General features: G+C 36.5%; 1 protein-coding gene across 4 annotated transcripts in view; it reads right to left on the bottom strand.

Annotated features, from left to right (window-relative positions):
- The window catches only part of LOC121379053 (transmembrane channel-like protein 7), an 87,335-nt gene that overhangs the window by 20,964 nt on the left and 53,618 nt on the right, over positions 1–12,753 (bottom strand). For all 4 annotated transcript variants that reach the window (XM_041507504.1, XM_041507503.1, XM_041507505.1 and 1 more), the window contains 3 exons: positions 4,887–4,938; positions 3,736–3,817; positions 1,085–1,365 (listed from right to left, as the gene is read on the bottom strand). In XM_041507504.1, coding sequence (XP_041363438.1) covers positions 1,085–1,365; positions 3,736–3,817; positions 4,887–4,938 — 415 coding nt within the window. The remainder of the gene's footprint in view (positions 1–1,084; positions 1,366–3,735; positions 3,818–4,886; positions 4,939–12,753) is intronic.

Raw genomic sequence — 12,753 nt, 5'->3', positions numbered from 1 at the left:
TGCATTCCGAACATCAATAGGTAAGTAGTGTGACAAAGGCCACAGGCATGAGATATCAAAGCAAACGACCACTTTCACACCTGTCATGGATAGAACTCTCTGGCGAAGTCAGAGGTTGTGCCCACAACAGGCGTGCTGGAACAGTTTTCTGATGGAAGTATGCCACAAAAATTACCTACACCCACTTTCATCATGCATTTAATTTGAACAATGGATGCATAATAAATGTTTTTAAATATTAAATGTTTTTTTAAATATTACACATATTTTACATGAATCACATTTTTTTCTTATATATTAGATAGTTAGCATTAATCAGTGCAAACAATTACATTCTCTAAAAAAAAAAAAAAAAAAAAAAAAATTAAATAAAGAACTCAAATAAATTTGTAATTTTTAAAATACCTTAACTGGTATTGGTATTAATTCTACACTTTTTTCTTTTTTTGTTTGATGATACCACTAGAGCATAATTCTACAAGATTGTGCCTTCGATGGACTGTACTCAGTACTCACAAACTACCATCAGACACTTTGACTGATTTAAACATTTTTGCCTGGCACTAAATTTGTTTCATTTTAGAAACCATTCAAAATCTTGTACTTCACTTGTACACCCCTGTCGAGTTTTCACAGTATAGTAGGAAGGTGTAAGGTCACTACACCAATTTCTCTCCCACAAATGACTAACGATTAACCCCTGTGTTGGACAGTCAGCACAGATTGTCATGGTGTGTACCAAGACAAGTGTGCACAAACTTTATTTTATTGAATATAAGAATGAAAATAAACCAAAATGAATAACGGCCTGGGGCCTAATTCATAAAGTTCTCTTAGGCTCTGCTAGACAACAAAGCATCCTCTTTGCAAGTTTTTTAGCATTGCACTGCGAGATATCAAAGTTGCAAGAGTTTAGTGAATTAGGCCCCTGGGTGGCAAAATCATAAAGTAGTGTTTTCCCTAGCTTGTTTTAGCATGGTGCAGCACCATACCTCAATAGTCTAGCACCATCTTGCCGCACGTGCATAGGTTATGTCCCTTTAAGGGGATTTAATAAACTGAAATGAATGAAGACAGCACTTACTGTTCCTTTCATGAAATCCAGCACTTTTTCTGCAATGGACTCTGTTGAAGTTAGGTTCGTCATATACTCTGCATAATGAGACGTACAGTTGGACGCAACGTGAAACATGTCACTCTCGTTTAGGGAGGGAACTGTTTTCCAGTCTTGGAATGAGCTTGGAGTTCTGAGGGCCAGGAACGGAACCACAATCACACAGAACATGATGGTGAAGATGACGAAATTCAGCAGCAGCAACCAGCGGGTGAAACGGAAGTACGACACGATGGCCATTCCAAACTGACCTACAGAAGGAGAAATGCATACATCAGTTAATATAGCCAAGTGAAAGCTGTGAGATATAATAGTGTTTTCTAAAAACACCATATTAGAAAGAAAAGGAAATGGTTTATTTAACGATGCACTCAACACATTTTATTTACAGTTATATGGTGTCGGACATATGGTTAAGGACCACACAGATATTGAGAGAGGAAACCTGCTGTCACCACTTCATGGGCTACTCTTTTTGATTAGAAGCAAGGGATCCTTTATATGCACCATCCCATAGACAGGATAGCACATACCATGGCCTTTGATGTACCAGTCGTGGTGCACTGGCTGGAGCGAACACCGTATTAGAGAAACTGGGCATAAGCCAGAAAAAAAAATACTTTTAATCTCCCAGTGAGTGCTATCACATTCACATGTTAAAAAATTCAGATGGATACACATTTTAAACTAGCATTATTAGATTACTGCTAATGTTAAAGCAATATATATTCAATACTGAGCCTTAAATATTTTTCTATTTCCTAAATTTAATGGCCATAACTCTGTCAAAAATGGGCAAATCCCAATGAAAGTCAAATCTGGGGCCTAATTCACAAGGCTCTGACAGGCTGTGCTAGACAACAAAGCATCCTCTTTGCAAGTCTTTTAGCATTGCATTGCGAGATTGCAAAGTTGCGAGAGTTTAGTAAATTAGGCCCTTGAGCTGTAATTCTACATGATAAAGCTATACACAAAATCTATAGTCCCTTCTGGTTGGACCAATAGGGGACTAAACCTAACAGTCATCTTTCACTCTCCGATGGCAAATCGGATTTGAAACCGACCACAGAGGTCACCTTCACCTACACCCATCCCGTTCTCGTCTCACCATTCTCTTTCTCTCAGCGTCATGAGATAGTTTCTTCACCTTCCCCTATGTAGCAGGAGACCAAGTGACACAAACATCACACTGCCGCTCAAATGAACATGAGCAGCAGGCATGATACAATAATGTGTATCGAACACACTATCAACTGGTGCGAGCCGGAGAAAGCTGTATCCAACATCTAACCCGAGCACCCTCTAAACCGACCTCATATGAAGTAGTATAAGAAATTAAGAGAATATAAGCAGAGAACACAATTGCACGAGTCTCCCCTGGGTTGTCATGCCACGACCAGAAGTGGTCGGCCCTTTTTAAGGGCCCTATGGCCAACCTAGGGAGACACCACAGCATCATAGGTCTAATTAACGAGCTACTCTCGATTCACTAATGTCAAAACCTATATTAGCACCGGAACTTTCTTTTTGACCGACCATTCAAGATTGCGCCCAAATTCCTCAATCAGACTTGCACACCTTTTCTCTTTTGGCATAATCCTTGCTCCATTCAAAATTACCGGCCTCGGTGGCATCGTGGTTAGGCCATCGGTCAACAGGCTGGTAGGTACTGGGTTCGGATCCCAGTCGAGGCATGGGATTTTTTATCCAGATACCGACTCCAAACCCCGAGTGAGTGCTCCGCAAGGCTCAATGGGTAGGTGTAAACCACTTGCACCGACCAGTGATCCATAACTGGTTCAACAAAGGCCATGGAAGCTCAAATAAAAGATCCCTTGCTGCTAATCGGAAGAGTAGCCCATGAAGTGGCGATAGCGGATTTCCTCTCAAAATCTGTGTGGTCCTTAACCATATGTCTGACGCCATATAATCGTAAATAAAATGTGTTGAGTGCGTCGTTAAATAAAACATTTCTTTCCATTCAAAATTCCATAGCACCATTACCGCCTTCTACCAATCACGGTCACTTGCACCTGCCAGTGCAGGCGGTACCTCCTCCCCCCCCCCCCCCACCTTTCCTGTCCTGAACGGAGGAGCTGGCTGAGGCCGGCTCTTGTGCCCAAGACAGGCGTGCGCTATAACAGCTTGCTCTGAATGTGCACGTAAAGCCCTGTGACCTGACCTGACCTAAGCAGAGAAACACAATTTACAATTTAATAACACAAAATGAAAAACTTTATATGAGCTACAATAAACACGACCGCAATGCAGGACAGCAGAATGAAAAACAAGGTCTATGCGCAGGTGTACGATATATATCCGGCAAGGGGAGATAATTCTGCAGTGCATGATATGACTCAGGGTCGTATAGCATTGTTGTTGTGCTAGTACTAGGTAAGTTGAATAAGACTAAAGCCTTTTAGTTTTTAAGTTACTTCTAAATAGCACTGTTTCAAGCATTAGTTAGCCAAACCAAATCTCACAAAATTAAAACTCTTTAAAGAATTATTTTTGAATTAGCTTTCAGTGAATTTAATAATTAAATACATTAACCAAATCACAAGTTTAATTAAAATTTGGCAATTTGGCAAAAATCAGCTTAAACCATGAATGAACGCTACCTTCTATTTCTTTCAGTGTTCCAGCCCACAGTTCCAGCTGGTAAAGCCATCCTTTTAATACTTTCTTGTTTTTGTTCCATGTCTGAAATCAATAAAAAAAAATTAAGCCAAAAGGTTAATAAGATTTGGTGAAAAAAAAAAATGTTTTAAATCAGTTTCATGTACTTATTGGTATATCATAATGACACAATCTCTTTATTATCTCAAAATGTTTATTTTGAAATCTATTATGTTTGACATCCAATATATGATGATTAATAAATCAATGTGATCTAGTGGTGTTGTTAAACAAAACAAACTTTTAACTGTTATGGCTGTTTATATGAATATATCGATATATGCATATATTATATATTGCTGGCAAGTTAAAGTCTTGTGAAATATTAAATTTTGTATCATTAAACAAAAAAATTGTTTTAAAAACTTCTATGGAGCAGTGGTGGGAATGAAAAATTAAAAAGGTTCTTTAACAAATAACCTGTTACCCCTAAAATAGTCATGGAACATTATCAGCTATTTCCTGTTTCCTTTATTCTGTCTTTTTCTCTTTCAATACTATTTATTTCTGTTCATATTTAAATTGCAAAAATATATTACTTTTGTGACATGTATGTATTATTCAGAAGGCCTAGTGAGTTGTATAACTTGTGCCTGATCCATTTGTTCTTTTAAAAAACCCAATAAAATATGTTTCAATCCATCAATCAGCTACTGTAAACTAGATCGCATTACTTCATGCCTGAGGTTACTTCATGTCTGGAATCTGACAATACATAAAATTATTGTTATACAGTTCACTGTGACCTGTTTAGTTATGTGATCTAGTAAATGACAAAAAACCAAACCAAGACGCTTGTTTGTGTTTAACGAACCACTAAAGACACTGATTTTCTAGTAAATGAATACATTCATGTTTTAAAAAATATCTGTTTCTTCCAATCCAGAATACAGTATAATATTTATGTTACTTATTTTTGAAAATGTAGTTGGGTTTTTTCTTTTTTCTTTTTAAAATCAATTTTTAAATTCAAATTTTACAAATTCAAAAACAAAAAGAATCAACAGCTGACCAATCAAATGGTGGGGTAGGTTACAGGAAACTCAGTATATTAGTTTAAATGATTTAAATTACAAAATGTAAACTAAATTACCTGAGCAAATTGTCTCTTTACTGTAGTAACACCAACTTGTTCTTCAAACGTTCTGAAATATAAAATGGTAAATTTCAAAACCTGTATTCAATCCAGCAAAGGAACTGAATATTTTAATAATACATGTATCAAAGAAGTCAGTGTTTATATGCACTTTCCACAGACATTGATATCAGTGCTTTCATTTGATTTCAACTTATTTTCGTGCTTATATCCAATTACCCGATAAGGTTCAAGCATGCTGTTCTGGGCACATACCTCAGCTATCTGGGCTGTATATCCAGAACGGTGGGTTACTGGTTAATTGTTAGTAGTTCGTGAGAAAAAAAGAGGGTTTAGAGGTCTCACACCTACCCATTGAGTTGTTAAAAATCACTCTGGGTAGGAGCTGGTACCAGGCTGTGAACCCAGTATCTACCAGTCTAATGTCCAATGGCTTAACCATGACATCACAGAGTTTAAATCAGTGGTTATTGGATGTCTGATAGATCTTAATTGTGACATTTTATCTAAAAATTAGAAAATAAAAACCATGGCACAGGTTTTTAATATGCATTTTCACAGAAAAGATGGCATATATACCATGACATCCTTTGATAAAGATATACCAGTGGTAGACCACCAGTTGGAACAGGAAAATCTCCCCCAATATTTCCACCCACTGAAGAAAGTTTATTTTGTTTAATGACACCACTAGAGCACATTGATTTATTAATCATCGGCTATTGGATGTCAAACATTTGGTAATTCCGACAGGAAGTCATCAGACGAAGAAGAAGAAGTTTGTTTTGTTTAACAACACCACTAGAGCACATTGATTAATTAATCATTGGCTATTGGATATCAAACATTTGGTAATTCTGACAAGTAGTCATCAGAGGAAACCCACTACATTTTTTCCTAATGAAGCAAGGGATCTTTTATATGCACTTTCCCACAGACAGGATAACACATACCATGGCCTTTGACCGTTGTGGTGGACTGGTTGGAATAAGAAAAAACCCAATCATTTCAACGAATCCACCGAGGTGGTTCGATCCTGCGATGCATGCACGTCAAGTGAGCACTCAACCGACTGAGCTAAATCCCACCTCTACTCCCCACCCCTGCTGAAGAAGACTTGAGTGGATGGATTAACAAACCCTCTTTTGGCAATGTTTTCATCTTTGCACTTTTTACTTTGACCGGCCTTGGTGGCGTAGTGGTTAGGCCATCGGTCTACAGGCTGGTAGGTATTGGGTTCGGATCCCAGTCGAGGCATGGGATTTTTAATCCAGCTACCGACTCCAAACCCTGAGTGAGTGCTCCGCAAGGCTCAGTGGGTAGGTGTAAACCACTTGCACCGACCAGTGATCCATAACTGGTTCAACAAAGGCCATGGTTTGTGCTATCCTGCCTGTGGGAAGCGTAAATAAAAGATCCCTTGCTGCCTGTCATAAAAGAGTAGCCTATGTGGCCACAGCAGGTTTCCTCTAAAAAAAACAGTGTCAGAATGACCATATGTTTGACATCCAATAGCCGATGATAAGATAAAAAATCAATGTGCTCTAGTGGCGTTGTTAAATAAAACAAACTTTTCTCTTTTTTTTTACTTTGAACATATTAAATATTAGCCATAAACTTGACTAGTTCATGACAAAAATAAATCTCTTAAAAACCATTCACATGATCTTATGACCTATTGATGTCCACAGTATCTCCAGCAAGTGTTTTACAATAGAATTATATCCTGTTCTCAAATTACAGCAAATAAACATCTTATTATATACCGAAGAACAAAAGAAACTCAAATAAAGACATAATCAACTTAGATGGTATGTGCTATCCTGTCTGTGGGAAAGTGCATATAAAAGATCCCTTGCTGCATTAGGAATAATATAGCAGATTTCCTCTGAAGACTACGTGTTAGAATTAACAAATGTTTGACATCCAATAGCCAATGATTAATTAATCAATGTGCTCCAGTGGTGTCATTAAACAAAACAAATGTTTAACTTTGTTTAAACATCCTTTACACTCTTTGTCTTGTGCAGGGACAGATGTAGCCCAGTGTTATAGCGCTCTCTTGATGTGCAGTCAATCTAGGATCAATCCCTATCAGTGGGCCTATTAGGCTATTTCTCATTACAGGCTGTGCTCTACAACTGGTGTAACAAAAACCATGCTCTAGTGGTGTCGTTAATCCCCATAGTGTCAATTTTCATATATAGGAATATATTAAAATAGAAACTCTTTTTCTTTTAAATGTCTGTTAGTTTGAAATCACCAAATTCCACTATTCTTCTGTTGATTTGCACCAAAAAGTACTACCGGTAGATATATATATATATATATATACTGACGTCCAAAAGAAACAACACCAAAACTCTGATACTACTGAAAAAAACCCACAACATGTGGCATGTTCAAAAGAACATATTGCATATTGTGAATAAAACGTTATTTCAGAAACATTTAACCACCTTTTCATTTCCATTATCCTAATTATAAAGAAATTTAAATCAATTTTTTGAGGTAAAGTTTCTTTTGGACGTTAGTATATATAATCTAAAGCTTATCAGGTATGTACTTAAAACGTCAGGTTCCTTCTTATGTCTTTATGATAGCCAAACCATAAACCTGTCAAACTGACATTGATGATTGCTTTCTGTACGTTATAGAAATCTCTGACCCAGCCTATACAGTTTAAGGTATTTAGAAACAATCTGGTGTGGCTGAGAAAAGAAAGCTGAAATTAGTTGTTTTGTTTTGTTTGGTTTGGTTTTGGGGGTTTTTCATAAATGGTGGATGCTAAATTTTTTATAATGCAAATAAAGCAATGTGGTAAATTCAGAAAGAGCCATTTAACATAAAAAAAATTTTTTTTAAATGTACTATGTAAATTAGACTGAACTTTGTCTGAAAATTCCAAACATACATATACATGTATGACAGGTCCTAGGATTTCACAGAAAAGACCATTTCCGGTACTGTGTCGGTAAAATCACGAACCAAAATTTCGTTTCCCATGCTTATTATATCAAGTATGACTATTCAATGAAAATAATATATATATATAATTATGTTTTAAAAAAAGTTTTCAATTGGTTCTTATGATCCCAAGCCATGGAACTGAAAAAGTGTTTCCCATGAAATTTGAAATCCTATGGCCTGTATGAATATAACTATTAAAGTCTGATATTGTGAATGTATGTTTCGGTAACAAAATGTAACAATGGATGGATGGATGGATGGATGGATGGATGGATGGATGGATGAATCAATGGATAAATAGATAAATAGATGGATGGATGGATGGATGGATGGATAGATGGATAAATCAATGGATAAATAGATAAATAGAAGGATGGATGGATGGATGGATAGATGGATAAATCAATGGATAAATAGATAAATAGAAGGATGGATGGATGGATGGATGGATGGATGGATGAAGATAAACAGATGCATACAATTATAAATGTCTAAATTATATATCCCCTTACAATCATATTTTAATGTATATATACCGTTAATACATTCTCCTTTTTAACTTCTTAGAAGTATAACTTAATACCCATACATGTACAGGTATATCCAAAAGATAAAATATTTAAAACGTTTTGGGTTACAGACATATGTTAATTGATTGCAAGGCAATATATAAATCACTACCAGCAGTTGTTGAGACTTATTTGTACATGTATATGTAACTGTATGTAATTATGATGAAATGGGGTCAGAGGATGAGGTTAACGTTTATTTCCATCACCTGACAAAACCAGTATATAACAGCTATTAAAATCAATACAGTCTGCATTCAGGGCTGCTCCAAAACTTGTCAACTTATTTATGATGGTGGATGGAGGAAAAGGAGAAATTTAAAATAAAATATATAATGTCCTATAAATCACCCATTCATATATTGTGTGCCATCAATTCCCCCCCCGGTACCCCACCCTCCAATATCCCACTCCAACCCACCCTACCATGTGACCACCATGGTGGTATAGACAAGTATAAATTTACATTAAGTCAAAACTATTTGAAAATGTCGATATATATCTTTTTTCAGAGATATGCTGGTTGCCATTAGGGCCTCCACGTGTCCGAAATATTGGACTCGAGTACTCAAAGGTCAAACTCAACCCACACCCAAGTACCCGACATTTACACTAGATGATAATGAGATTAAGGAATAAAATAAAATAGCATTATGCATCTTAATTCTAGTGCTGAACATGGATGCCAAATCATGCCATTGTATTGCATTTAGAAGTGTTGTGACATATGGACGGCCAGTTTAAAAAGAGAAACTAGCGCATGATCATACAATTATTGTGTAACTTATATCGTTGATTATCTACTTCTGAAATTATTGTTGTACATTGTCCATTGTATTATAGTTGATCATTGTATTCCACCTTGTACGTGTACTAGAGTCCTGTGAATGGACTCGAGTCTTGCAAGACTCGACCCATGTCCGAATACTTGAGTACACGTGGAGACCCTAGTTGCCATTCAAATAACTACTGCTGCAACATAGTTAAGTTTTGTGCATGTTACATTTGACTTAGTACGGGGTGGATTGCTCACGAGAAACTATGATTGTTATTTCTGCTGGAATAATAAAACAATTTAATTACATAACCTCTTCATAGGTCATCTCAATCTTTATTATGGAATATTATCCAGGAGCTAATTGTTTACCTTTGATATTAAATATTTCACCTAGAATGAATTCACTTGATATATTATTTATTATTATAATATTGATGGTTTTCCATAGTTATTTTTAATTTAAATACAAGTAACTGAAATATGATTATATATACATGATAACACATGAACATATCTGATATATAAATACTATTTTAAAATCTGCTAACTGCTTTACACTACATGTATGCCGATTAACATCTACAAAACAGGTTTTCTATAATATCCATATAATTACGTACTCAAGGAAAACATATTTTGTTTAATGATGCACTCTGTACTTGCCTGAGGTGCTTAGGTAGAAGGATCAAATCCTCGAGAATCAAGTCACTGATTGTGTCCCCCCCCCCCCCCCCATCCCAACCAATGCATCATGACTGGTATATCAAATCCTCGAGAATTCAGTCACTGATTGTGTCCCCCCCCCCCCATCCCAACCAATGCATCATGACTGGTATATCAAAGGCCATGGTATGAACTGTCCTGTCTGTGGGGAAACAGCATATAAAAGATCTTTTGTTGGTAATAAAAATTTTAGCTGCTTCCCTCTGAAGATTACTTGCCACAATTACTAAATGGTTGACAACCTAAGAGCCGATGATTAAGAAATCAAAGTACAATAAATGATAGGCCATCTTTTAAAAATGTATTTTTATTTTCTACTCATTTCTATTTACAGATATTTGATGTCGGACATTATGTATCATAACTGTTTATAAAACAGTATCTGTTAAAACTGTTATGCAAAGTAAAAACGTTTGTTTTATTTAATGCCACTAGAGCACATTGATTTTTTATATTATCATCGGCTATTAGACGTCAAACATATGGTCATTCTGACACTGTTTTTTTTAAGAGGAAACCTGCTGTTGCCACATAGGCTACTCTTTTACAACAGGCAACAAGGGATCTTTTATTTGCACTTTCCACAGGCAGGATAGCACAAACCATGGCATTTGTTGAACCAGTTATGGATCACTGGTCGGTGCAAGTGGTTTACACCTACCGTTGAGCCTTGTGGAACACTCACTGATGGTTTGGAGTCGGTATCTGGATTAAAAATTCCATGCCTCGACTGGGATCCGAACCCAGTACCTACCAGCCTGTAGACCGATGGCCTAACCACGACGCCACCGAGGCCGGTAAACTGTTATGCATGCTCAGTCTTACATATAACATAAAAGATATGACTAACACAGGGCAATTATGAAACTTTCAGTGCATTAAATCACTTGTGTTTAGGTCATAGTGTGCCAGGTGCACCAACAAATTTATCTACTTATTATATAGGTACAAGGTACATGCAGACAGCGGCATACATGTTTTCACAGCAACAGATAGAATGCAAGAAACAAGAAGAAAAGAATGTTTGTTTTAATGTAAACATCAATACATTTTAAACTATGGCTATTTGATGTGTAATATTTTAAACTATGGCTATTTGATGTGTAAAATTTTAAACTATGGCTATTTGATGTGTAACATTTTAAACTATGGCTATTTGATGATTAACATTTTAAACTATGGCTATTTGATGTGTAACATTTTAAACTATGGCTATTTGATGTGTAATATTTTAAACTATGGCTATTTGATGTGTAATATTTGCTCATTTTGATATTTGGTCTAGATTCAAAAAGGAAAGTCTAAATGTTTTCTTCACAATGTGCAGAAATAATTAGAGAGGAAACCCAATGCCACTACTCCACTGACTACTCTTTTCGGTTAGCAGCAAGAGATCTTTTATATGCACCATTCTTTTACATGCACCATTCTTTTATATGCAACATTCTTTTGTATACACCATCCCACAGACATGATAATGCATACCACGGTCTTTGTTACACCAGTTGTTGTAGAGTACAACCTGTAGTGAGAAATAGCCCAATAGGCCCACTGATGGGGATTGATCCTAGATTAACTGCATATCAAGAGAGCACTTTAACACTGGGCTATATCCGTCCCTGCATGAAACAAAGAGTGAAAAGAATATTTAAACAAGGAAGGAAGGAAAAAAATGTTTTATTTAACGACGCACTCAACGCATTTATTTACGGTTATATGGCGTCGGACATATGGTTAAGGACCACACAGATATTGGGAGGGGAAACCCACTGACACCACTTCATGAGCTACTTTTTCGATTAGCAGCAAGGGATCTTTTATATGCACCATCCCACAGACAGGGTAGTACATACCACAGCCTTTGATATGCCAGTCGTGGTGCACTGGCTGGAATGAGAAATAGCCCCATGGGCCCACCAACAGGGGCCAATCCCAGACCAACCCGCGCATAGATGGAATGTACCCATGAATTAATGTTAGATACTTTATTTGTAAGGACTACTTTCCAGCAGGGCACTGACAATACTTCCTTGTCACTTTATCTGAAGGAGGTCAACCACTCCCAGATTGTATGGTCTTACAAAACCTAAATGACAAAGCTGTACTTTGCACAAGACAAAAGTCCAAAGGGTTATTTTAATTCACAGTCATGTTAACATGCACTCATGAATCACTTTCAAAACAATGATGAAACTAGGTGTGTGTGAATGGTTAGAGTATCCTGCCTCATCATTAAGAAAAGAAGTCATATACCCGTATATGTCTACTGTCTTGTTTATACATATTGCAATATTATACAAGTTGAGTTTTATTGAAGACTAGATGTCACGGACTTGGAACCATGCAAAAGGACATCACCTCCACTGAAATGCCAGTTAACCAATGAATGTGAATGAACAGCCTCATATTCTTTTAAGATTCATAAATGTTAAAAAAAGCTATGAATATATGTCCACATTGCATGCATAACAGAATTATTCATGATGAAACATTGGTTTGACAACTGCCACATTGAGCTCAATTTGGTTTTATACAGTAGGATCTTCTTTTTTTCTCATCTGCACTCACTTGTGCATACGTTATCAGTCATCCACCACATTCAATTGAATTGCAGATAGGAATAAGAGTACAGAGGTAGGGATTGGACAGGCCTGTTTACACCTACTTCATTTCAATATAATTGAATTTGGTAGATATGTTGGGCGAATGCAAAAATGAAAAATGTATAAATCTGAACACGGCCTATAATACCTTAATAGGTGACCATCTGTGAATACTGAACACTATATATACTTTACCAATGTTCCACAACAGGTATAGCAAA

The sequence above is a fragment of the Gigantopelta aegis genome, chromosome 8 (genome assembly GCF_016097555.1).
Source record: "Gigantopelta aegis isolate Gae_Host chromosome 8, Gae_host_genome, whole genome shotgun sequence".
NCBI classification, from domain to species: Eukaryota; Metazoa; Mollusca; class Gastropoda; order Neomphalida; family Peltospiridae; genus Gigantopelta; species Gigantopelta aegis.
The sequence above is the reverse complement of the archived record's forward strand: the minus strand, read 5'-3'. Positions and strand labels throughout refer to the sequence as shown.